Raw genomic sequence first — 27,551 nt, 5'->3', positions numbered from 1 at the left:
ACACAGTTTTAGAATCTCATTAGAGGACTTAGTCCATTTTATGTACATTCATTTAGACAGTTAAAAAATCCCCCAAACAGAAGCAGCCACATAGCACAGGGAGATCAGCTCAGTGCTTTGTGACCACCTTAAGGGGTGGGATAGGGAGGGTGGGAGGGAGACCCAAGAGGGAGGAGATATGGGGATATATGTATATGTATAACTGATTCACTTTGTTATAAAGCAGAAATTAACACACCACTGTAAAGCAATTATACTCCAATAAAGATGTTTAAAAAAAAAAATCCCCCAAACAAACCCCAAATGATAATCTGGCAATTCCCTGATTCTGCTTTGTATCTAAACCGGTCCCTGGTTTCTAGAACTTAGCTTTTCTATGTTACTTAATCTAGACAGAACTGACTCCTTACTGGTACTTAAAAGAATCTATTAATGCCAAAGCTTAATGACATAAACATAAAAGCCTAGGAAAACTACTATGGGGCAGTCAATCTATTTTCATACATTTTCTAGTATCAATTTTGCTAATTTTTAACATTTTATGAAACCTTAAGATTACCAGTTTACTTGTATAAATTATTTCAAAAAATTCTCAATTATTACTGTAGCTACTTTACTTTGAAGTTATATAGGCTTCAATCTCAAATGAAACAACTTCAGAGTGAAGCTAGGACTTTAACCTCATGGGTTTAGTTATCAAGCATATACTTGTTTCTAGGGACATAGTTCTTAGGTTCCCTCAAAGGATTCTTTATCCTACATAAATGTCTTTTTTAGTTTTCTTTCCAAACTTTGCATAGAATATGTCTTAAGCAGAAATATTATCTATAAGATATGCTAGGGTTTTTCTGCAAGTTATGGGTGACCTTTAATCAATGGTGTGCTGGTAAACTGGCTCTCCAGGGGAAAAAAAAGCTCTAATGTGCTGAGTTTCAATGGTATAAATACTCCTACCACAGCTGATTTCAAGTTACCAAGGTGAAGTCACTGACCTCAGAGCTAGAAAGAGATGTGCGTAATAGCACACCACTACTAGCTTCAACTATCTGATATAGGTTTAGTGCTAGGACAAAACAGTTTACCAAAAAAAAAAAAAAAATCTAAAAATAGTTACGTACTGGCAAAAAAACATCCTCACAAACCTTTAGTCAGAGTTGCTTGGTAGTAAGGAGGAAAAAATAAAATCTCACAGGTCATTCAAAATAGTTAGTTTATCCCCCACTGGGAACTAGTATTGGTGATAATATCACTATAATGATATTTCCCACTACCTCTCCAGGATAAATTGCTCCCGCGCCATCCAAATAATTACAGTATTTCCAAGACTGTAGTAAGTATATAAACAAGGTGTGAACTTTTTCCTTTCATACCCCTTCTCCCTCTCCTTCACCCTTTGGTGACAATAGCTAACCCAGTGAAATAGTCAACAATGAGGTAGCAGCAAAAGAGACAATCAGTTGCTATAATCATTCTCATACCATTGGCAAAAGATATGGCAGGGAGGACTAAGACTTGACCACTAGACTGGATTTATGGAAATAAGCTTGAATTATTCAACAAGTCAAGAGTTAAAATTAAATTTACTTGATCAAAATAAGAATACATGGTGTTTTGATAACAGGGCTGAAGTAATAAGCTTCATCTGGAAGCTAGTATGTAGTAGAAAAAAGTCACAGGAGAATAAGAGAATCAATGTTCTTCCTAAAAAAGTATTAAGGAAAACCAATCACTTCAGTGTTACATTTGCACTATTTACCGTTCTGCTTGGTTGAAAGGTTTTGATTGATAGAGGTAACAACAGCAAACCAAAAATAAACGCACTTCAAAAACAAATGAGGCTAATTCCATATAGGTTTGATTGTGAAAGTACAACTTGATTTAACAGCCTTTAGTAGAAATGGCAGGAAAGTCTACTAAATGGCAATATTTCTGTACAAGGTGTAAGTAAGTAAGCTAGGTAGCAGATTAAAAGTGACTAGGAAGCTTGAGACTGAAATGGAAATAATGTTTTAAAGCTAAAAACACTGAATAGCAACTAAGCCCGTGCACCACAACTACTGAGCCTGAGCCTAGAGCTCGTGAGCCACAACTACTGAGCCCTCGTGCCACAACTACTGAAGCCCGCGCGTCTAGAGCCCGTGCTCTGCAACGAGAAGCCCGTGCAATGCAACGAAGAGTAGCCCCAGCTCGCTGCAACTAGAGAAAGCCCGTGTGCAGCAACGAAGACACAACACAGCCAAAAATTTAAAAAAATAAAATAAAATAAATAAATTTGCTTCCATGTCCTGGCTATTGTAAATAGAGCTGCAATGAACATTGTGGTACATGACTCTTAGAATCATCAAAAAATCTACAAACAATAAATGCTGGAGAGGGTGTGGAGAAAAGGGAACCCTCCCCTCTTGCATTGTTGGTGGGAATCTAAATTGATACAGCCACTATGGAGAACAGTATGGAGGTTCCTTAAAAAACTAAAAATAGAACTACCATATGGCCCAGCAATCCAACTACTGGGCATATACCCTGAAAAAACCATAATTCAAAAAGAGCCATGTATGACAATGTTCACTGCAGCACTATTTACAATAGCCAGGACTTGGAATCAACCTAAATGTCCATCACCAGATGAATGGATAAAGATGTGGCACATATATACAATGGAATATTACTCAGCCATAAAAAGAAATGAAATTGAGTTATTTGTAGTGAGGTGGATGGACCTAGAGACTGTCATACAGAGTTAAGTAAGTCAGAAAGAGAAAAACAAATACCGTATGCTAACACATATATATGGAATCTAAAAAAAAAAAAAAAAGGTTCTGAAGAAACCTAGGGTCAGGACAGGAATAAAGATGCAGACGTAGAGAATGACTTGAGGACACGGGGAGGGGGGAAGGGTAAGCTGGGACGAAGTGAGAGAATGGCACTGACATATATACACTACCAAATGTAAAATAGATAGCTAGTGGGAAGCAGCCTCATAGCACAGGGAGATCAGCTCGTTGCTTTGTGACCACCTAGTGGGGTGGGATAGGGAGGGTGGGAGGGAGATGCAAGATGGAGGAGATATGGGGATATATGTATATGTATAGCTGATTCACTTTGTTATTAAGCAGAAACTAACACACCATTGTAAAGCAATTATACTCCAATAAAGATGTTAAAAAAATAAATTTATAAAACAAATAAAAACACTGAATAAAAAATATAAAATGATCTCATTAAGGACAAAGGATCAGTCTTCTATGTTTGAGCAAAATTTATTTAACTGTGAAGAAAGCACCATAATACAAAGCCTAGGAAGTCATTCTTTTGTACAATCTAGACTTTATATTTAGAAAAGGTAAATGACAGGAAGGAAACAAATCTTGTTTCTTGAACAAGTTTCAGTGTGTTTGGGATGGCTGCAAACAGTCTAATGTCCCAAACCACCTCTACTTCTGACACATGTAATTCATCATAATAATTAACCTGAGAGGCTGAGGTAACTGAAATTAGGTTCAGCATAAGTAATTTGCTTAGGAAGAAAATAATCCATTTTAGAAAGAAAGATAAAAAGGGTTTAAAGAAAGACAATGAATTTAAAGAGTTTTTATTCAGTCCTCCAGAAGATCTCATTCCCCAACTTAATTTTACAATTAAGACACAGAGTTCTAGGCAAAAGATCTTCTACTGCTTAGAACTACTGTTACTGTGCTAACTGATCTAGAGCACAGCTTGGGTTAGAGAAGCAAGAAGAGTTCTTTTAGGATGTAAGCTGGAAAAAGGGCAAGAATGTGTTGGTTTGTTTTATCAGGACTGGGCAACTTATTTTAAGCCAGAAATTTTGGTCAAGCTTCTGAGGCATTTGCTATGACAATCTAGGTCAGTGTTAACTACTTTTTCTAGGGGCTTAAATCTTAAAATATTCCAGGAATATGTAGTTTTTAAATTATACATTTTTAAATTATAAAAATGACAGAAGTGAGAATAGAGGGAAAATATATCCAGAAACCCATTTTGCTATATTTTAAGCTTTTTTCACATATACAAACATAATAATGTTTCATGAGTTTCTTGCCATTATATCAACTATTTCCCAAATTTGTAGAGACTGCAGAATCAAATCAGAAATTTTTTGGTGTACCTGCATGCTAACCAAAGTGGAAGAGACCCTGGCTTTCTTGATCAACCTTTTTTCTCTTCTATGTTACTCTGCCCCCTTTTCACGCTAGACATTCAGGAAGAAATCAGAGGCCAGGGTGTAACCATAACTAAGTTGATGAATGGATTCCACAAAGGGGGGGTGAGAGCGTAAGTCAAGAATTTCACATTAGATTTCCAAGTTATGCTCCACAACCTATGCATGAAACAAGACTGTATAGTCAGCAATCCTACAAAGTCAGAAAATAAGAAGTTGAAGTTTGTAAAACTACTTAATATTCAGGGGCCCAATTAACACCTGCCCTCAATCCCCAGCACTGTCCTCAACTCAAGGTCAGATTCTGAACATGAGAAGTAAATGAAAAATGCTTCTGAAGACCTCAAATAGCACTTGAAACAAATCTGCACTGAAGTCATAATTTTATTCCTTATTCCTTGCTTTAGTTATTCTCCCAGCCAAGAACAGATTAGAAATGGTAGCACAGGCAGACAGACTGGCAGTAGCAGTAATATGGACAGCTTCTGAAAGGGACAGTCTGACATTGAGGGAGGAGACAACATACTTCAAAAACAACGGATCCAACTGTTGCACAGTACAATAACGGATGTTCATAATAATGACTCTAACTGTAATGAAGTTAAATATATGCTATCCTGTATTTAATTTTTTGCAAATATTTTCAACTAAAATGACAGAAATATTAGCTTTGGTGCTGTAGAGAACAAGCTTCAGTTACCCTGAAAATTCATTTGTGTGACATGATATATATTCACTTCTCTGAGGATACAGGACATCGTGTTAACTATATTTTATATAATTATCATATGAATAAACCAAGTCAAGTATTTAAAACTGTCTTCTGACAAGGCGTTGTAAGGATTACACTTAATATAACAGCTATCTAGTATTTATTAGAGTGTGTGCAAACCACATCTCTGCAGCATTGTTCTATTACTCTGTGGAACTACTACTAGCCAAACAGATCTGAGCTTTCAATAATAATTTTCAGATTTTATAAGATACAGTAACAAAGACTGTGATTGGCCCCATAGTTGTTGCCCAATAAAGATTTACTGAATGAATGACAATTAAATTCTTGTTTCATAATTCTGTAGTTTAACGATTTACTTACTTTTGTCACTTCCTCTGCCCAAATCTAGCCAGCATTAAAAATTAGAGAAAAATATAGAGCATGAAAGTTGGAATTTAACATTTTCTACAAACTTACTATAGAAAAATGTAAATATTTTAATTACATGGCATACTCTCTTTTCCAGAATCACATTAACAGATTAAACACAGTAATAATTAAATCAGTAGAGCTTAATATACTGTGAAAGTATGCCTTCATATGTATCAATACTATTGATGTTTGAACCTTATACTAATCTATAACTTAATAACAGTTTTCCAAAACTGGAATATTTAATGCCTCAGTTCTAGTATTCTCATCAGTAAAATGAGAGGTTTAGAGTATATGATTTCTAATTTCTCATTTAGGTCCCAAAATTCTGCAATTTTAGTAAGTTATAATAAAGCAAGGATAATGGACACTAAATGTTGATATAGCCATGGTGGGGGGCACAATGAACTTGAGATATAATGAACTTAAAATTACCAGAGTTAAATACATCTTACTGTAAGTAGATAGCAAATGTCTAATAAATGAAACAAAGTCTTGCTGTTTAGGGTATTTTTACCTAAGATTAAAAAAATATATGATTTATATGCTAAATTACCAATGACTGAAACAGTCTCACAATTCTCATTTACCTACATACAGATAGGACAATGGAAATAAATGAATGCATTCTCTTGCTATCTAAGGAAAGCTCTAATTTAGCCAGGGCTTCAATAATTATAGTAGTTTAAAAAAACAAATGCATTCTACATATTCTGTACAATAATCTTTTCTATTACATGTTTTTTTCCCCTCCTTTTAGTTCAGTGCTAGTGAAATAAAAGTAGTCAATTGATTTAACAAATAAGAACTGCCAATTATTTATTACTTATACGGCAGAGTCTATGCTACTTCTATGCAGTAATACACCCAGGAGTATTATACCAAACACTGTATCTATAAATCTTTATTGGCTAACATTTATGAATTTTGGGACTATGTTCAGATTTCTATCTTGTTAAAAAATTAAAAACACTTAACATCTCAAAAATTGCCTCAAATCAAGCTCAATAATATACAAAGGATATTACAGAATAATTCTCATTCCCAATTCAAAGCTATCACTATTCTGCAACTCTCCTAAGTGAATTAACACTGGACAGGTTTCAACATTACAGAAATACCTCAACTACTGGGGTTTGTCTTGGCCTGGAATTGCAGAAGAAATTAATTCTATGCTGAATTTGGGTGAAAATTAAGGTAAACACTGAAGGTACTGTGAAGCAAAGTAAATCTGTATATCTTATACATTTCTTTATGTAAATTTTGTTAATTTCCTTTGCCAACAGTGAAAATATGAAGTGCCAGCTAAATTAAACATCTTTTATTATGTATAAAAGGTACTATATATTTATGTGTAGTATAAATACATGTAAATATTTATGTATTTGTGTACAAATTCAGACTCTGAAATCTTAATTTGGCACAGCTGAATTTGGCAATTAGAACACAATTTCTTTTCTTCAAGTTCCAATATTTCTTCAGCTAGTATTCTCTGCATTTTCTGTTAGACTAATGAATGCATGGCTTCAACTACTTTAGACTTTACATGTAGATAATAGCAAGAGAAGGCACTTTATTCAAGATGTAGAAAACATGGTAGGCCAACAAACCTTCAGCCATTTTACATGCAGGAAGTTGAGCATGTAAGAGAAATTTACCATAATGTTATCTCCTTCAAGGCGTGCTGAGTTTAGTTGCTTAAGTGCATAGGTAAGAGACAAAGAACACATTATACCAATGAACACAGTAAAACAAGTTACTTCTGCACACTAAAGAACACACAAACAAGTATTAAGAACTGATAAAATGGTCTTCTACTTAAAAAAAAAATCCAACTACGGAATTTCATATAATGGTACCTGTTCAATTTTTTCAAAAGAGTCAATTTTCGAAGATAAAAACATGGTTGATGCTTGATTTTAAATTAGAATTATTTAGGGAAATGCATCACTTTAAAAACTGCCACAATTTCCTAAATTTTTATTAAATTTTCACCTATGAAAGCCATTCTGCCTACCCACAATTTCCCTATTCAAAGATCATTTCTATTTATTAATGTATGATGCCTTCAACCAAGTTCTCTTTCAATCAGCCTCACAGGTCTTAGCATACCCTGAAGAAATATATGAAAGGCATGTCAATCCTTGTATTTTTAATAAACTTTAAATTCTAATATATGTACATAAAGTTAGGTTATATGATGGTGCTATAAATTCACTCAGTTTGCAGATTAAAGACATAGACTGCTGTGGAAATGCTTAAGTGGGCAGAGGGACATACTTGTTATGTTACTTGAAAATGTATTTTCCATCATGTTTGGATACCCAAAAGTAACAGACATCTAAACCTCTCAATATCAGAGAGCTTTGAAACCAGATGATTTTTTTCTTCCCATTAACAACATTCTAAAATGATTTTTTAAAAAGTTTATATAGACCTAAGTTAGGTTAACAAATGTCAGTGCCTATAACTTAAATGCAGAAGTTATATTTTGTTTTTGCCTTCTCTGATGTAAGTCTTTATACTATTTTCAAAGCTTGTACTTTGTTCATTGTGTAAAATATTCAGGGAGGTTTTTCTCTTTTCTGATCAATGGTATATTTTGAGAAATGGTCTTTGATGTTGCTTTACCATTCTTCAACACATTAACTAATAAAACAGATTAGTAAAGTAGCAATATTGAATATAGCAGAAATATTTTACTGGTATGGCAAAATCACCAAAAAATTCAATCTACTATACCAGATGTAAAACTGAGGCAGCAGAGGTTTGTACTATCTAATATGAACTCCTTCCTCAGCAAACGCACCTTGTACAAAATTAGCATTCAGTAAATCTAGAATTAAAACAGGTCACAAGAAACTAGTAAACAAATTTTTAAAAAGTGCTGACATGCACAGGTCCCAAATCTTCCTTAAGAGAGGAACAACTAGTCACAAAACAATCCGAGGAATTTACAAAGAGTAGTAAAAGCAAAGAAAGTCTGAGGTTAGAGTAACCTCCTCAGCCACCAACTAGGAGCAGGAAATGGTCAAAGAAGAAAAAAAAAGGAAAAACAAACTCCTAGTGGTTTCAATTTTTCTGTATTCTCAAGTAAACGGAAGAGAAATACAGAGAAAGGAAAAAAATCACAAAATATAGGCATGCCTCAAGGCTTTATGTGATAACAAACTAAGAGGACTTTTCCTTTCCAAAGTATTTCAGACTTACTGCTATAAAGTTTGAAGAAAAACAAGTTGGTTATCTAGAGGCAAAGAACACAACTAAAATCAGGAAATGTGAATTTTTGTCTAGACTAATATTTTTAATATTTGGCTACAGTTAAATTTTGTTTTATGCAATATATAAATTCTGGAAAAGCTGTGTACAAACAATTATTGAAAATTCATTTGTATAGTCTTTTTATTTTTAAATGTAAATTCTCATGGAAAAAATTTTGTCCTCAATAATACACAGCACAGAAAACTGTCAACATCTTTTCTGGATATATCAAAAGGAAATATCTCTCAAAATTTGTCTTACTATTATATTTGGTTCCTACACATTTTTAATAGCAGTGGTAAAATATTAGAATAATCAGAGAACCTGGTATACTGTTAAATTTATGAACTCTCTGGCACTTTTCCAAGTAAAAAGTAGCCTATCATTATTCTGTAATAGTGCTTGTTAAAGAAAGTTTTGTATTCTTATTCCATAATCACTGGGCACATATAGACATTTCAAATAAAGATATTCTGTTCTAACATTTATTTCCAAATGATCCTTATTTAACATTTTTTCTGATTATGAAATTTGTATCTTAAAAACCAATTCATATTTTACTATATAAGTTTACTGTTAGCAACTTAGAAATTAATATCCTAATTTAGAGTCTCTTGCCATCTATGGTATTCATCTGTAAAGTTCTAATTCTGCAAAAAGCTTGTTTAGGGAAGTCAGGCTGTTCTTTATGATGATGTCATCATGAATTCTGAGGTGAACTAGCCAGTGATTTTGATAGTAATGTCTTGTCAAAGATAGCTCTTCTCCAGCAGTTGCTAATACAGAATCTCCAAAAGGAGAACTGTCTAGAAGAAAATAATTTATTCTGCTCATATAAGGTGTTGGGTAATCTCATAAGACATCACTGTCCAACACCAAGTTACCAGTTTTAAATTTCACTCTAAACCAAGTCTCAACCTTTTCTTTCCCAAAACAAGAGAGCCACAATAGACTTCTACCAGCACCATGGTAATATGCTCCTAAGGCAATGATTCTTGACGATAGTAGTGGTAGTGAGTTGGGAACAGAAGGCAGTGGGAATGTCATGTCTCTTAACAAAACATATCCCTTAGCTCAAGTTAAGAATGAACTTGTTAGCTTCATGTAATAAATTCATACTTGTTTATATTGTACTATCTTAAAGGTGCTCCAATTCAAGTCTGATTAATCTCTTCAAACTTTGGAAAAAAGACATAAACTATATGAATATTAGATTAAATCAGAAGCTTATAAATAAAATCTTTAAAGTTATTAAAGTTATATATATATCCTCACATATACATATATATAAAATCATTGAACTACTATATTTAATATATACCCACTTAGTCTTAAAAGACTACTCTGAGATTGATTTTTATGAAAAATATACCAGAACTTATTTATCCAAACAGGTTTCCTCCCCTTCAAAACAGCCACCTGGGACTCCATGTTGCCGCTGTCTGAATAGTTTTGGAACTATTCTTGGTGACAACTCCTTCGGTCAGTTTGAGTCCCATGTTGAAAGGGAGTCACATCTAATTTTTAAGCTATACACAAGCATTCTCAAACTTGATTCATTCTCATCTTAATTACTATCTGTTTTTCTATTTCAAATATAATAAATCTATCTCCAGAAGACTTATTTTCCATCACCACTGAGGTTATTCAAAAAATATGACAAAGCTTTAGGGCTCTTATAATTTTTGTTTTTTAGCAACAAGTATATCACTAAAATAAGAATATTGCCTCTTGATATGACTACTTTTCACTGATTTGAATGTATTAAGTTCTGAAAAGTTTGTTTAAAAACACAAAAACAATACCCTAAAGTCATATTCTAGTCTTAATGATAGATTACAGCTTGCATGTTATATGAGTGAAATCTTTTACAAGTCTTAAAGTTATTAACCTAAAATATTGTTCTATTAAAAAAAACACTACTTACTGATGCTCTAGTTTCTGCAGCTTTTGCCTTTTTTAGTCTGGTTTTTGCAGCATCCAAATCCAGTCTCTTATTTTGTAATAGTTTCCTTTCTTTCTATAAATATAGGAAAGAAAAAAAAAAAGCCTAATGAGGCTAAAAATCCAGTAAGAGCATACATATTTAAAGTATTATTCTCCATTAAATACATGAATCATCTGATAAAGATCTATGATTACAAAATTGGCTCTAAAGTGACGATTCAGGTATCTGACTCCATTTTCTCACTATTTCCAATTTCAAAATGATAGACATTCTAGATATCTGGGAAAGATGGCAGGTGATGGTAGAAACAAAGGAATATTAGTTTTAATATTTTGTGGTTTTGCCCCTCCAGGGAACATTTGGCAGTATCTTCTTGGTTGTCACAATGGGGGGAGGGACGTTACTAGCATCTACTGGGTAGAAGCCAGGGATGCTGCTACACATCTTATAATGCAGTATAGCTCCCACAACAAAGAATTATTCAACAGATAATCTAGGAAGTGCCTATGGTGAAGAAGGTAGAGGGCCCAGGGCAAAGCTCCTTGAAACCCTGTGCCACAGCACCAAAAGCAACTCTATTACTCCGACAACAGAATTTCAAATTTATAGAATGAATAATGAACAAACATTAGTATGATATCTTAGAATTAGTATGATATCTTAGAATTCCTCATGGGAACATCAAGCTTCTTTATAATAGGTAAGTTTATAAGAATTCACTGTTTGCTTTATTAGTTCTTATAATTCATATATCAAATATCATCCTATTGACAATCTAATATCTTTTCAATCGTATTTCATCTTTGTGGTTTTTCCTTTGTCTCAGGCCCAACACTTTTTATTCACAAATTCATTGTAAACATATTGAGTTTCAATAATATTTTGTAATAAGAAATCTTCAAATTAAGTTTGAAGTAGTATTTACAATAAAGAGCAGTCTTGCAAAAATCTTAGGAAAAAGATATCCACCTAGAACTCCACTCTCCATCACTTAAAAAACAAATTAAACCAAAAAAATAATAGATTAACAGATTAGGTTTGGGAAAGTGGTATTTTTTTCTTTATTTCAGCAATAAAACACAGCTGTGTGAAAAGAAGATAATAGACTTCTAGGGATACAAAAAGACAGAAAGGCTAATAGCCAGAAATATAGCTTCCAGTAATTGGGATTCTGGCTCCCAGTTTAAATGAACAGCTATATGGCTATACTGTGGTGATAAATTGTGCCGTATTTTAATAATCATTCCAGGAACTTCTCTATAGATTTTAGTGCTGGTAACGAACAAGAATGGATGTAAAGACACCTCAATAACACTACAGGGACACAAAAGTGGAGTCTGTATCATTAATAGTCCTTTATTTTGGTTAGTTTTGTGTTCTGTTGGAATACGCATCTAACTAGATTATTTAATTTTTCTAATCTGCTACATCTACAAAATCATTAAGAGGGCAAATTATTCATTAAAAACTGTAAGTATATACCTAAATTATTTTACTAAAAAAATGAACATTTTCCAACTCACAGCAATTGTTTTGTAATCTCCTTCTATAAAGTTTCTTAAAGGAGTGAGAAAATTTAAGGCTGATGTTTGAATCAGCTCTCTGTCTGCTGTTCCAATTCGTTTTTGTGTTTCTCCACATTTAATAAGGGCATTACCTGCAAAGGAAAAAAGTTTGGTTTTTTTTTTTTTTTTTTTTTTTTTTTTACCATTGTCTGGTAATGTCAGAAAATCATGTTAAGATAAATCAGCAATTTGATCTGCCTTAAAGTCAGTTGTTACTTGTTTACTTAAGTAAAAATCAAATAAAATTAACTGTAGTTAAGGTAGTTTTATTTTGAAAGTAAATTTAAGATTATAAATATCAAAATGAAAATGACAAAGATGAACTCCTTATCATATCATAGTTAATTGTACCAACTCTACCAATGGGACAAAAGAGGACAGATACACTAAAAAATACTTATGGTCACAGCTCAAATAGTGTAGATATATTTATAAAAGTATAATTCTTAAAATATTTTAATAAGTAGATCAAGTCAAAATTCTTCTGTTTCTGTATTTATGCACTATCTCCTGTCTATAACTAAGAGTATATATTTGTATCTTAAGTTAAAAAAAAAAACCTATGTTTTGTAGCACATATACCCTAATATTTAAATAGGACAAATTCAGTAGAAAATAGAGAAAAAGAAAGAGAACCACAAGATTGGTTCTACTTCCAGTTCTACCTCTAATAAGCTTTAGTTCTGTGGATCTTAATTCCTTCATGCTCAGATAAAATTAGATCTGATTGATAAGGAAGGTAATAATATAACGTAGTTAAGAGCTCGATTTCTGGATACAGATCTACATTTGAATTACTAGTGTGGATGAACTATGTAACATCCTAAGCCTCAGTTTCCCTAGCTCTACACAGAGATAACAAGGAATTTACAAGTAGATATAGTGAGGATTTACCAATACATCTATTGTACAGTGCTTAGCCCAATTCCTGAAATATTCAATTACTAATACTAATTTATTACTAATACTACTCATCTATTACTAATACTATTATCAATTACTAATAAATAGATTCACAAAGCCCTACTTCCAATATCAGGGACATTCAATGGAATTATTAGAAGTTGCAAACAGATTAAGCAGGGTAAAAGGAAAAAATTTAGAAGCTTTCTGAATGTTCATGCTCCACTAGGTCTTCAGCTTGGTGAAGGAAAGGGCTGGGTTTTCATGTACCTTTATGACCCCAGCATCTAACTGAGTCTGGCACAAGAAGGCAGTAACAAATCTGATCGATATATAAAGTTTTTATAAAATTTATAGTTAAAATTTAGAAGTAAAACTACAGAAATTTTAAGCATTTTCAGACTTCTGAAAGAATTATATTTTGAAGAACACAATGTAATAGTCTCAAAGTTGTACAGCTATAAGCCAGTTAATGGATTAATAACATTCATTACACAGTACTTAGGTTATTTCCATCTGACATAAATACTACTAAAACTAAGTTAATTTAGTCCCAGAATTTATGTGCTATTTCATAAATCAGGACTATATACGTAGAAAATCACTTAAGTTACCTATCATTTCATATCCATAAGGACAAATTTCTTGCACAAGTCTTAATAAAAAGAATTATTAGCCATGAATAACAGGAAAAAAGTTATAGAAATCTGAAATAATCTTATGTTCTGAGAAAATTAGATTTGAGGGGTAATGATATATAACTGAGCTTCAGAGTTATACATTAAAAAAGTCACTACAGCAACTAAAAAAAGCTGGCATAACTGTAAAACATAATAGAAAATTTAAAGTATATGAGGAAAATAGAAATAAAATGTCATCCAAACATCGAGAGAGAACCATTGTTAATATTTTTGTGGTACTGACATTACTTGGGTAACGAAAGCAGTAGTTCAAATACTTAGTATGTGCCAGGTACTTTATTATAGAAATAAATCCTCAAGAAAGCTTAAAAAAGAAAAATCAACTAGAGGAGACATATATAAACAGAGACTGCAATATATCACAAGAAGTACAACAAAGGTGCTGCAAGATTCAATGGGAATACCTATTTAGACCTAAAAAGATGTGAATTCTCAGAATATATGCTTAAATATATTAAATACTAAGTTACACTGATATATTTAGTGATCACCTACATTTGTCACTTCATCCAAAATTTTAAAACAAAAAATTTGAAGTTAAAATTGATTCTACTAATATTAGGTAAATGTTAATGATGTCTCTAAGTAGTAAAAACCTAAGAGTAAAGATATCTCTTAGCGGACCTTTTGCCTTTCACTTACCATAAGCTGTTCCAGGGCCAAACTCAGTCCCTGCATCAATCATATATTGTCCCAAAAGTTCTGGTTGTTTATACGACTTGGAGCTTTCTATCCAGTTTCTCATAAACAAATTCTTCTATCCTGGCATCTAGGAAAAAGGTTTAAAATTACCAATGATTTCAAAAAGCTAAGCTATTTGAAAGATTGTTTTGTTCCCCTACTAGCCATTTATCACCTTGTAAAATAAACATGAAATTAGTATGCTTTCAAGTACATATCTTAATATATAATTTTCATTTGCATGTAAGAGTATTACATAACTCTAAGAAACTTATATTTTAAAAATCTGATATTTTGGCACAAAATATTTAAAATAAAGTAAAACTATTATGAGTATTTTATAGGATTTTAACTTCCAGAAAGGGTTGGTATTCCTTTAATATCTAGTGAAGTTGCCTTTGCCCCATTCATATACTGTCTAACTTTTAACTTTGAATATATGTACACAATTTTAAGATCAGGGATTTCCAGTTATAAAATACAGATATAAGGTACCTAGAAAAAACCAAAGAGTCACATACTTCTGCCACTATTATTTTGCTTTAGTTTGCTCATATGCTCAATCTCCCTCTTAGAGGCTAAATATTGGGAGTTTAAGGAATGGAACAATCAGATTTGGAATAGTCTACAGAGATCAGCAATATGATTCCTTGGCTTAATTTTATTTAATTATGTTTAAAGTATATAAATATCTGAGCACTCAAAAGATTTCATCATTAAAAATAAGTTTAAAATACAAAAGGCTAAAAGCAATAATAGGAATTAGCATAAATGAAAAGGAAAAAACATCTGTAAGATCTGAATAAACACTTGGTTATCATAATATTTAAGAAATTCACATTTACACTGCTGCCCAACAGTGAGATATTTCAGAGACAAATAAGAAAAAAGTCAAAGATTCAGACTTTTTAGAAACAATGATTAAACATAAAATTACAATCCAAAAAGAATCTCAGTTAAATAGGTTCCTTCTAAGGACCTCACATAACTCCTCCACAAGTGGAAGTGTCACACAGTGCACTGAAAATTTCAAAAGTAAGCTGAACCAGTAATAGAAACACTTCAGGAGTTGGCAAAAGTGTTAATTTTAATACATAAAACAGGCTGTTGGAACAATACTCGCTTTTGTGGTACATTCTGGTGCAGCCTCAGAAGAGTTTTTAAGCAGAAATTTAAAAACCTTTAAATTAGTTAAAATGAGTCAGTTCAAAACATAACCACTGAGAAGATGTTAACTAAATTGCAGAACTTCATTTTCTGACATGAGAGTGATTCTTATCTTTGCCATCTGTCTATCTATTTGGTCAAAAGTTTAAAGTTGAATCCCATGTTGATTTCATTCAGTTAAAAAAAACTGGTATATTTTAAATAAATGTTTCATTTCAATAGAGCATTAAAAGGTCATCATAAAACCTTAACAAAAAATGCAGGCAATTCTGCTATAATACAATGTATATTTCTGAAAAATCCTAGGTTCTGAAACATCATGCACTAAAAGTAACATGGCTTACAGGAAAAAGAAGGTTGGGTCTGACTACTCAAAATCTGTGTAACTTTATAATGAGAGCATAAATAAAAACACACAAAAAATTCTGTTACTACTTTAGACTTAAAACACTAATGTAAAAGTGTATTATATGAGCCATTGTAACTTCCTTCTACCGACATCATTCCCGTTTACCAGTTGAGTGTGAGCTTATTTGCCAATCACAAAAACATGTTGCAGAACAGACTATATATTTGAGGAACTATGGATAGAGCAAGGAACAAGAGGAAAAACGTCTACTACTTTCTTTTCTCTTTCTTTCTTTTTTATAAGGTGCCATGGTATATTATTTAAGTAGCCTTAAATGAGTAAGAAATAACACATGGTGTCCAAAGACAACAGGTCTCACTCAAAGTGTAAAAGGACTATTTTAAAAAGTCACCACAATTTAACTAAAATGGCACAGTATTACTAATATTTTGTATAGTGCTTGAGGTTTACGTAATAGCAACAAAGTCTAAAGCTTGGAACTTTAAGTTAGTAACTTAAAGTAAGTTTATGGCATTTCACAACATGGTCACAATAACACTGGGGAAAAGGGGAAGGAAAGCAGGAATTGTTATTGTTGCTTTTGTCCTTCAGTTTTGATCTGTAAAACTCAGGGTGTCAGTACACCTGGTTCTAGTTCAAGTTCCACTTCTAATTAGCTATATGCTACACTGAACAAAATGCTAACTTGTGAGTTTCAATTAAAACAATTATTATGCACCTTATTTGCGACGTTATTGACTTAGGTGATCTGAAAAGCTTTATGGTGTTCTCTGAAAATCAAACGGAATAATTTGTGTAAAAATGTAAAACTTAACATAAACATAAATAGTTGGTAACTACTTAAGTTTCTATATATTTTTCCTTAATTACTAGGGACAGTTCTCCCCTGGATGAGAAAGGAAGATTAATTTATCTACACAGGCTTTCGTAACTCTTAAAATTCAAACTCGCTGCCTGAAATTGAGTTTTCAAGAGGATTCTATAGAGGCCTGAAAAATGTTACTTGTCAATTTGTTAGAGGGTATACAATGAAGTGTTTATCACCCTCTTCTTCACCAAAAGCACACACACAAAATAATTATAGACCCCAAAGCCATAACCAAAAAATGTTTTCCAACAGCCATTAAAACTTTTTTTAAAAAACATTAAAAAAAACCTATTAACAGTACCTTTTAATAAGATTAGTCAATAATGGAGACAAAAGGTAAAAATTTCTTACTTGGATTTGGCTGCAATAACACTTCAGTTTGTTTCATTATTTTTTCTGTCCATACTTTGGTACATTCAGCTTTGCTAAGGAGGTTCTCTAAGTGAGCATCCAATTCTGTCTTCTCTGCCTGGCCAAGCTTTTCTTCTGTGAACTGTTATTGATCATACAGTTAAAAAAAAAAGTTAAATATACCCCAAATACATTTTAGGAATCTATATCAATAATTAAAAAGAAAACTCAAATCCAAACAATCCCAGGCATACAAATAATTGTCTGTAAACTGTTGTATATGAATGCTCCTTTTTGCCCCTCTGGTAATTTATCCATACCTCTTTTGTGGCACTTAGGATAATCCTATTCCATAGTTAATACATATCCTTAGTTCTGCTGAAATGTATGGTGTGAATGCTATAGAAAATCTAGCATACTGTCCTGTATATAAAGTATATAAATATTTCTTACATTATAAAGGTAGGATAACATAGTGGTAAGGAATAAAAGTTTTGAGCCAGCTGGATCTGAATTCAAATCCTGACTGCACTGCTAACTGTGTGACTTGAGCAAGATTTTGAATATTTTTTCCTTAGGTATCTTCCATCGCAAAAGAGAGACAATACATATATTACGGTGTTTTAAGAATTAAGTAAGGGTATGTATGTAAATCACTTTGTTCAGTGCCTGATAATTATTATTTTGAATTTAAAAAGAGCTATTTATGTTTAATATGGCTTTTTATCATTGGCACTTTAATCACACCTAGTTAGACAGGCTTTTATGGGATGTTCTGGGAAACTATCATTTAAGTTGTTTTTTCAAAATATGTTCCAGCAATTGATTTATGGACTAACTTTTGGAACATATCCTATTCATACTACTGAGGCATCTTTTAAATATCATAAAATGTAGTTAAATATACTCACAACATATCAGTTTTTATTATCCTTAGTGGTTTTTGAGGAAAGGCAGCATTGCCCATACAATAACAAAGAGGTAAAAGTATTTCTGTGTAGATTTTATAGAGACTTCCGGACTTTTAATTAAATACTAGAAGCAATGACTCAGGCTGTTTATCATGCATAATTTTCCTCTAGAATATGTGGTTTCCCATCATAACAGAGGTATATCACTAGCACTAATTCTATACTCATTAGTCATGACTCATTTCTGGATAACAAAATAGAATGTGAACCTTTAAAATATCTTCTGCAGCTCCATTTTTCTGAATTTTATTATCTGTTTCTTTCAGCATCCTTCTTGGTCTAATACTTTCAATTGATTATCAGTTAGCACTTTTAGCTTTTAGAATGTTTTTCTTAGACTTCTGGTACACCCCCCCTAAAGGTTTTATTCAAGGCCTAGAAATAGCTTCAATAGCTTTTGTAAAGCTTTAGGTCTTTTAAAGACTGGCCTGTAGCCAAACCCTGACCCAATGGGTGGAACTGAGAATAGTAGTTCCAAAGCTATTGCCTAAGCCTGTAAACTTGCAGTGTACTGTAACCAAGAATAGGAGAGGCACTGGGAAAAAGATCAAAACTTTGACCCCAAGGTCAGCTGGGTAACTATGCAATCTAATTCTTAAGAGAGAATGCTGATATTCTTTACAGATCCCTGAAGATTCTAAGCTGTAGACCTGCCAAAGGTATCCATTAGAATTTTACAGGTTCCAAGTCTACCTCCCTTGGTTAAATAGATTATTTCCCAGATAATGCAACGAGTAGTTCAATACCAAGCACCTAGGAGGTACCCAAGTGAACATCATCTATAAAGGATGATCTACCAGTAGAGAAAAATTCTCCACTTAGCTCCTTAGTAAGCAAGTATATCTATTTTGTTTGTTCATTCCATTCATTCCAACAAATATTTCTTAAGCACCTACATATGTGCTAGGCATTATTCTAAGCACATGGATTTCAGAAGCCAAAAAACAGACAAGGTTTCTGCTCTAAGGAAGCTTACATATTAATGGAGAAGGCAGACAACAAACAAGTAATTTGAAAATAAGGATACAAAGATAAAAAGATGGTGGACAGAGGACCAACACAGATGGTCCTATTGTTTCTTGATCCAGTGACTGAATGATTAACTGAGTGAATTTATGGAACCCTTAAGTATGAGTGAGATAGTTTGATTATAGAAAGCCTGTTCAGAAAATAGAAGTTCTGTAGGAAGAACCACATGAGCAATGTATTTAAGTACCAGTAATAAATTCTGATGTTTACTTGCATTTTCTGAGAGTGAAAAACAGTTGCTGTGCATTTTGTATCATGTACTCAAAAACATCTTGTTACACAGGTAAGAATCATAAATTTAGTGATGAAGAAATTGAGGCTCAGGATGGTTTAAAATTTTGCCCTAAGATGTCAGTGTTGGGATTCAATCTTGTATCTGTTTGAATCATAGTCTTATTATATACTATGCTACCCTTCAAGTAAAATACTTGCTGATTTCAAGCAGTTAATATTTTCTATCACCATTACCTAAACACACCTTGTGCTTCTCTGTCCCTGTTTCTTTGTTCATAGCACTCTGGTGAGCTGTATCCTACAGCCCACCTCTGCTTCCTACCTGATATTCAATCATCATCAAATTAAGGATAATAACTTCAATCCTATCTAAAATAAACAATAAAAGGGTGGGAGGCGACATAAGAACATTGCTAATGTTATCATATATTTAAGTTGAAATCATAAATTTAAATTTTATTATTTCAATGTGTAATTATAAAAGACATATTCCCCATGATTTTATCACTGTGGGGATTTAAGGATTTTTTCCATTGTTAATCACAAGGTATGACATATTAAGATAACAAACTAGTACAACACTTAATACATAAATTGTCCTCTAAAACATTTTTAAGAATACATCAACTACAGAAAATGATGAGTTATATCAACTAAATTAAGAAGAATTATTAATCAAAGATATTTGTGGAGAATACATACTTTTTCTTCAACTGTATGTGAGATATATATTTAGCATATGACATGGTTCTTGCCCTCAAGGATTTTATGATCTTAACAATATTGCTTAAACACAAACATAAAATTATGATATCTTTGTCAGAAGGACAAAAGACTTACTCTTTCTTTAAGAAAAAAAGACCCCTTTCCTAATTGCCAAAAATTTTAAATTTTACCCTGAAAATTTTAGTTTTCAACATCTTTAAGTCCAAAGTCATTACTGACTTTGTAGTCAATTAGTGCTGATAGTTGTTCATTATAAACTACATTTGATTTTAAGCATGTATTTTAATGCATGTATAGCACTACCATTTAATAATTAAAAACTTCTGTGAAAACAAGCTACAATGAATGTCAGACTGCAAAAAAGTCATAGAAATCCAAACCCAATGTTCTCTAAAATGTAATTTAATGTGCTATTCTTTCATAATATTTCATTAGTAACCCAGTAAAATGACCTGAGAAAAGAAAGGTTAATCCACTCTTTATATATTTTCTCTAAACATTGCTTTAAGAAAAGGATTGTCTTTGAGTCAGCCACATTATGCCAGGCACTGCAATCCTTCCTTTACTACAGGATAGACATATAGGTTACAGTATGAAATAAGAAGCCTGGATTCCATGCCCTGATTTACTAGAGAGAATGAAGGACTACAAGTAAAAAGTCTGTGTGATCAAAGACATCTATTTAATATAAACTCTAACCATCAATTCTTTGACTGGGTAAAGTAATAGTTTAAAAGTATTCTAAACTTCTTGGGGGCAAATGTATAACACAAACTCTGAATATATTAGTAAACTGTAAAGTAGATTCTCCTCAACTGGTTCTCAATTTTGGCTGCTCTTCGGAATTGGGGGAGCTTTCAAAAACACTGATGCTGAATCCAATTCCAAGGATTCTAATTTAACTGGACTGAGGAGCAGCCTGTAAAGATTCCTCGGGTAATTTTAAGTGTAGCTAAGACTGAGAACTTCTGTTCTAAGCTCATACACAATTATTTTAATATCAGGTTAACAAAACATGTTCTATCTAGTTGTTTACTAAATTAATGCCAACAGCACCAAAGGATGTGAACACAGTTTTGGGTAACACTAAACGCGAAGAGTTTTTACAGAATGAGAAAATGTATGGCCTTTGAATGGGATATATTTATTAGAATTTCAGAGACATGGTGAAGTTACTGCAATTTAAATTCTACAAAAGAAATGGAATTTCAGGAGGACCTGAGAGAGAGTGGAATTGCATCCAGACAGGATCTGACAGGAGCTGGTGGAGGCCAGCATCATAATTCATCTTTACATCTCCAGCTTAGATACACTATTGTGCTTGCTAAATTAAATGGGAGATAAAGGCCAAACTTGCAACTAAAGTTTAAAGACCTCTTTCCCCTCAGAAAATAGCTGGTGTTCATGAAGTTCATAGTGTAACTTTAGTAGTCAGTTCAAAGAAAATGTTAGAAAATTAAAATGAACCCCCTTCCCTCAGTAATTTAGTTTGAAAATTTTTTTTTAGAGAGTATACATCATTTTAACGATGGTGAGCAAAGTTTTGCTTCAATATCAATTCTGAATTAAAAATGCGCCCGCTTGAAAGATTTATCAAATGAAGAACAGTAATTCACAAAATGGATATTTACTACAAAGAATATTTAATTATGATAAATTGAGAGTAGATTATGAAGTCCTTGAGGGCAGCAACTGGGTCTCATTCATTTTTGTATCCTTCAATACCAAGCACCTAGGAGGTACTCAATAAATATAGGTTCAATTAATGAGTTTGTTTCAGACTAGCATTAATCAACTTCAAGGTCAGCAGATATAATGTTAGAAAAATACTCATAAAAATAATTATTTAACGGGCTTCCCTGGTGGCGCAGTGGTTGGGAGTCTGCCTGCCGATGCAGGGGACACGGGTTCGAGCCCTGGTCTGGGAAGATCCCACATGCCACGGAGCAACTGGGCCCGTGAGCCACAATTACTGAGCCTGCGCGTCTGGAGCCTGTGCTCCGCAACAAGAGAGGCCACGATGGTGAGAGGCCCGCGCACCGCGATGAAGAGTGGTCCCCACTTGCCACAACTAGAGAAAGCCCTCGCACAGAAACGAAGACCCAACACAGTCATAAATAAATAAATAAATAAATAAAAGAACGTGAATTTCTAAAAAAAAAAAAAAAATAATTATTTAACATGCTAAATGATTCAAAGAGTAAACTTTGCATACGGATACTACTTTCTTGGCTAAAACGACATAAAAATTAAAACAAAAAACGAACAGAAAACCATATTGGATATTGTGAGAGGGGAATAAGAAAGAGAGTTGGGGACCTCCCTGGTGGCACAGTGGTAGAGAATCCACCTGCCAATGCAGGGGACATGGGTTCGAGCCCTGGTCCGGGAAGATCTCACATGCCTCGTAGCAACTAAGTTGTGCGCCACAACTTCTGAGCCTGTGCTCTAGAGCCCACAGGCCACAACTACTGAAGCCCGCGTGCCTAGAGCCCGTGCTCCACAACAAGAGAAGCCACCACAGTGAGAAACACGCGCACCGCAAGGAAGAGTAGCTCCCACTCGCCGCCACTAGAGGAAGCCCGCGCGCAGCGACGAAGACCCAACGCAGCCAAAAATAAATAAATAATAAATTTATTAAAAAAGAGAGAGTTGATTCCTTTAGACATACAATCTTATTAATGATGCGAAAGCCACAGAGTGACAGAATTTCAGAGTTCTAAGAGACCTTACATAATAATTCATTACAAGAGAAATGCCACATGATCATACAAAATTGAAAAATGACACAGGAATTGACATAGGAATTCATATCAAGATTCTGTGGTTTGAGATGGACTTGAAGTTATATCTTGAGGTAAGGAAAGGCCACAGAAAGGGAGCAGAGAGCATTCAAGATGAGTTTAACTGTATGAACAAAAATCTAGAGTTAGAAAAGTACAAGATATTTTTGAAATTAAAAAAATAATTTGATAGGAATACAGTATTTATATATGAGTGAGAGAAAAGACAAGGCTGGAAGGGAGTACTTAATTCTCAATTAAGGAATCTGGACTGAAAAGGTAGGATTTGAATGGTTTTTAAGACATTAATAAAGTTAACAATTTATCAAGGATATATTACCTGATCCTTTTGTGTTCTACTGAAGGCATCACGAACAACAGAAACACCCAAATGGATTGTTAGGGAATGAATACTCCTATTCATTTATACATTTTACCTTAATATTCTTTTTAAAGTACCGAGGTATATAAACACATTTTATATGAGTGAGAGTGGAGTAATGGGACTCATTTATATGATTTAGTAGTTTGATTTTACTTTTTTTTAAAACAGGGAACATGTTTAATTTTTAAGTAAAATGAAAAAATGTATAGCAGCTGTCTAACCAGAGAATGGCCTATTCCTTAAGGTATAATTTGATTTGAATAGAATTATTTAGAAATATCAAAGCTAAATTCCATTCCTACTGTTTTTATTGCTTATAATGAGTAACTGGCATAGCTCTTATACTATTCTTAGCATGAAACTTGGCACTTTGGCACTACACTGATGTCAAGTCAATTTAGAGTAGGAACTCAGTTATCGACTAAATACAGAAATGAGAAAGCGGTGTTCTGTTGAAAATTACCACACAGCATTCCAAATTTCACATTACATTTTGGAACCATCCTTTTTTTCCTTACATATTTTATTTTAAAGAATTGTGGTGACTTCCCTGGTGGCGCAGTGGTTAAGAATCCGACTGCCAATGCAGGGGACATGTGTTCGAGCCCTGGTCCGGGAAGATCCCACATGCCGCGGAGCAACTAAGCCTGTGCGCCACAACTACTGCCTGTGAGCCACAACTACAGAGCCCGTGTGCCACAACTACTGAAACCTCCTGCGCACCTAGAGTCCGTGCTCCGCAACAAGAGAAGCCACCGCAATGAGAAGCCCCTGCTCGCCGCAACTAGAGATAGCCCACGCGCAGCAACAAAGACCCAATGCAGCCAAAAATAAAATAAATAAATTTATTTAAAAAAATTGTGGAGGGCTTCCCTGGTGGCGCAGTGGTTGAGAATCTGCCTGCCAATGCAGGGGACACGGGTTCGAGCCCTGGTCTGGGAAGATCCCACATGCCACGGAGCAACTGGGCCCGTGAGCCACAATTACTGAGCCTGCGCGTCTGGAGCCTGTGCTCCGCAACAAGAGAGGCCGCGATGGTGAGAGGTCCGCGCACCGCGATGAGGAGTGGTCCCTGCTTGCCGCAACTAGAGAAAGCCCTCGCACAGAAACGAAGACCCAACACAGCCATAAATAAATAAATAAAAGAACATGAATTTCTTAAAAAAAAAAAATTGTGGAAAATGTCAAACATAAACAAAAGTATAATAGTATAATAAAACCTCATAAACCCATAACCCAGCATCAGCAAGTATCAACCTTCTGCCAATGTTGTTTCAACTACCCATCTTTCTTTCTTCTAAAATATTTTTAAAGCAATTCTCAGACATGATATAGTTTATACATAAATATTTCAAAATGTACCTCTAACAGATACAGACTTAATATAAAAAGTCACATTAAAGAGCCTGTTCATCCTGAAATTTTTCCCTTCTTAGTAAATGGTTCAAGCCAAAACCTCGGAGTCATCCTTGACTCATCTTTCTCTCATACTCCGGAGCCAATATGACATGCAATACTGGTTAGATTCTGAACCTCCCCTGCTATGCTATCATTATTTAAGTCATAACACCTTTTGCCTGTCCTATGGCCACAGCTCCCTAACTGGTCTCCCTAGCACCCCTGCAACCTCAGATTCTGCACTTGTTGCCTCTGCCTGAAATGCTTTTCCTCCAAAAAAAACTGGGAACTGTCACTTCCTTGAGGTCTTTTCGAATTTGATCCTATCAGAAAGGCTTGCCCTTACCATCATGTCTATACAACATGGCAACAACCATCACCCCTGCCCTTAACCTATCCCTTTTGGCCATCTTCTCCATCACCACCTGATGTATTTACTAGTTTGTCTTATCCTGTTAGATTGTAAGCTTCAGGAGGGCATTGTGTTGATTTTATTCACTGCTGTATCACTAGTGTCCAAAATTGTAGTGACACACAGACATGGAGTAGGCACTTAAGTATTTAAGACTGAAAATTATTTGATAACTAACAGATTATAATTTTAAAACTTTTTCCTAGAGAATTTGAAACAATGAGTAATTGAAATTCATTCGGGAAGTACATCTTGAGAGCTTTGTCAGATTTTTTAAATCAAGTCTATCAATTATTTAAATCAATTTGTAATATATGTGTCCTATTTAAGCAGTGCAGATTATGCACCTTGAAAACATATCTAGATGTTTGTATGTATGTATTTATTTTTATTTACTTACTTATGGTCCCGCCGCGTGGCATGCGGGATCTTAGTTCCCCCACCAGGGATCTAACTTCTGCAGTGGAAGCCAGGAGTCTTAACCACTGGACCACCAGGTAAGTCCCTCTAGCTGTATTTAAGAGTGGCATTACTTAGTGTCAAATCTGCATTCAGCATCTAGAATCACATGGAATCAGCACTGAAACAACACCAAAGCTCACAATATAGGCAGCCATTATCTTGCTCTAGTTCTATGATTCTTTGCCAAAAATAGTGCAATGTAAGATCAACTATGCCAATAAAACCGGGGTAAAGGAGATAAGAAGAGCAGTGATGCATATAAATGATTTATTTCAGTATCAATTTGGTATGTTATATTAGAAAACTATTTTTGTTTTCTCTTTACAAAAGAGAATGTTGTTGCTACTGTGACTATGTCATCAACTTAAACACCAGACTGTTTACAACCCATGCTGTGGTGAAATTTACATCTGTTCGTAGATTTAACTGAGTTGGCATAATGTGGGTGATGACTGTAGAAAACTGTCCAAGTTCCCTAGTACTGACACTTCCTTGATTTCTGAATACCGCGAGACGGTCAACTTTTCCCCTTAAAGTGTATTTGAAAAATGTCCCTGTGACTAGAAGCACAACATGAATCTTCCCTTTCTCTCGCACTGCCCTACTGTCAGTGCTTCCCATTTCGAAAATGAGTGGGAACCCCCCAAACTCAGTGGCCCTGGCAAAGTCTGGACGCCAACTGGCGATCTCCATTTCTCCCGCGGATTGCCAAGCCCAGGGACCGTCCTCTCGGGGTGAGAGAGGACTGCAGGGAACTGTGCTGGCAGCTCTCTGGGTTGAGAGGCAGGAAAAGGAAACTTCCTTCTTGGACTCGGCGAGGAGAGTGAGAGAGACGAAATGAAAGGGTGGAGGTGGTTCAAGAACGGTCTGTTACGCCGCGGACTCGCAAGGCCTCCGCCAGCCCCGGGAGAGAGGTCACACGAGCACCGGCGTCGTGAGGTCAGAAAGGCGGATGGTGCTGTGCCTCGGCCCGAAGCCAAAATCAAGGCGACCTCCAGAGGAGGGAGGAAGCTCCGGGCCCCGTCCCCACTCCGCCTCGCTTCACCGGGAGCTGCGGTTGGGCAGGAGCAGGGAGGAAAACGGCCGCCGGGCCCAGAGGGGCACCAGGCCGCGCCCATAACCCGGGCCTCCGGCCGCAGCAGGCCCGCCGGGCGGTCGGCGAAGCCGGGTGCGGAGGGCGCGGCCGCCTCGGGTGAACCCTCCCTGGCCCCTTCGGGAGTCGCCACCCCTTCTTCCCGCCGCGGTACCTGCACTGCACGACTGAGGAAGGTGCCCGCGTCGGCCGCCAGCTTCTTCACGTTGAAGTCCATGATGTTCATCCTGGGAGGCAGCCGGGCGGAGCTGCCGGCTGACCTAGCGGGGAGGCTGAGGCGCCGCGGCCGGGCTGGGGCGCCGGGCGAGTGGCGGGGGCAGACGTGGTAGGTGGAGGGAGGCGGCGCCAGTCCCGCCGCCGCAGCTGTTGTTTCCGTGAAGGGGGAGAGAGAGGGTGGGGCGAGGGGAGAGAACTAGCGCCTCGGAGCCGGCCGCGCGCCCAGGCGGCGGCGGCGGCCGAGACACAGGGCCTGCCCCTCCGGTAGTGCTGCCACTAACGTCGGCAGGGGCAGCGGTGGGCCTGCAGAGGACAACCGGGCAACCCAGCCGTAAAAGTCCGGGTCCCCAACGGAGGAAGAGAGCGCGGGCCGCGGGGCGGAGCCTTTGTAGAGGTTATCGCGGGAACAGCGACCCCTTCAGGATCGCCGCGGGGCGCGCTGGGAGCTTGGCCAGTTCCGCCTCGGGGAGGGTCATGTTCGTTGTCAGGGGCGCGCCGCGGGGCAGCCGTGGCGCTGCGTGTTTGCAAGTAAGCCCCTGAGAACCAAGAGCAGAGACAACCCAAATCCCCCCTTTTTGTTTTAAGTGAAAATATGGAAGTTGTAGCATAAAATTACAGTATCTGTGGAATTAGAACCACCAACTCCCTGTCATCATGTAGCACCCGCGCCCCGCTGGTCCCTGATGTCCCTGCCCTCAGG

The 27,551-nt window shown here is 35.5% G+C and overlaps 1 protein-coding gene across 1 annotated transcript in view; it reads right to left on the bottom strand.

The window, feature by feature from the left end:
• The window catches only part of SH3GLB1 (SH3 domain containing GRB2 like, endophilin B1), a 35,221-nt gene extending 8,002 nt beyond the window's left edge, over nt 1-27,219 (bottom strand). Inside the window, 8 exon segments of the mRNA XM_036858979.1 lie at nt 5,277-5,300; nt 6,986-7,024; nt 10,516-10,608; nt 12,060-12,193; nt 14,348-14,430; nt 14,432-14,474; nt 17,143-17,284; nt 26,790-27,219. Of these exon segments, the coding sequence (XP_036714874.1) occupies nt 5,277-5,300; nt 6,986-7,024; nt 10,516-10,608; nt 12,060-12,193; nt 14,348-14,430; nt 14,432-14,474; nt 17,143-17,284; nt 26,790-26,861 (630 nt within the window). The 5' untranslated portion in view covers nt 26,862-27,219.
• Between the last annotated feature and the right edge of the window lie 332 nt (nt 27,220-27,551).

Source organism: Balaenoptera musculus, chromosome 1 (genome assembly GCF_009873245.2).
Source record: "Balaenoptera musculus isolate JJ_BM4_2016_0621 chromosome 1, mBalMus1.pri.v3, whole genome shotgun sequence".
NCBI lineage: Eukaryota > Metazoa > Chordata > Mammalia > Artiodactyla > Balaenopteridae > Balaenoptera > Balaenoptera musculus.
This window is presented reverse-complemented; position numbering and strand designations above follow the sequence as displayed.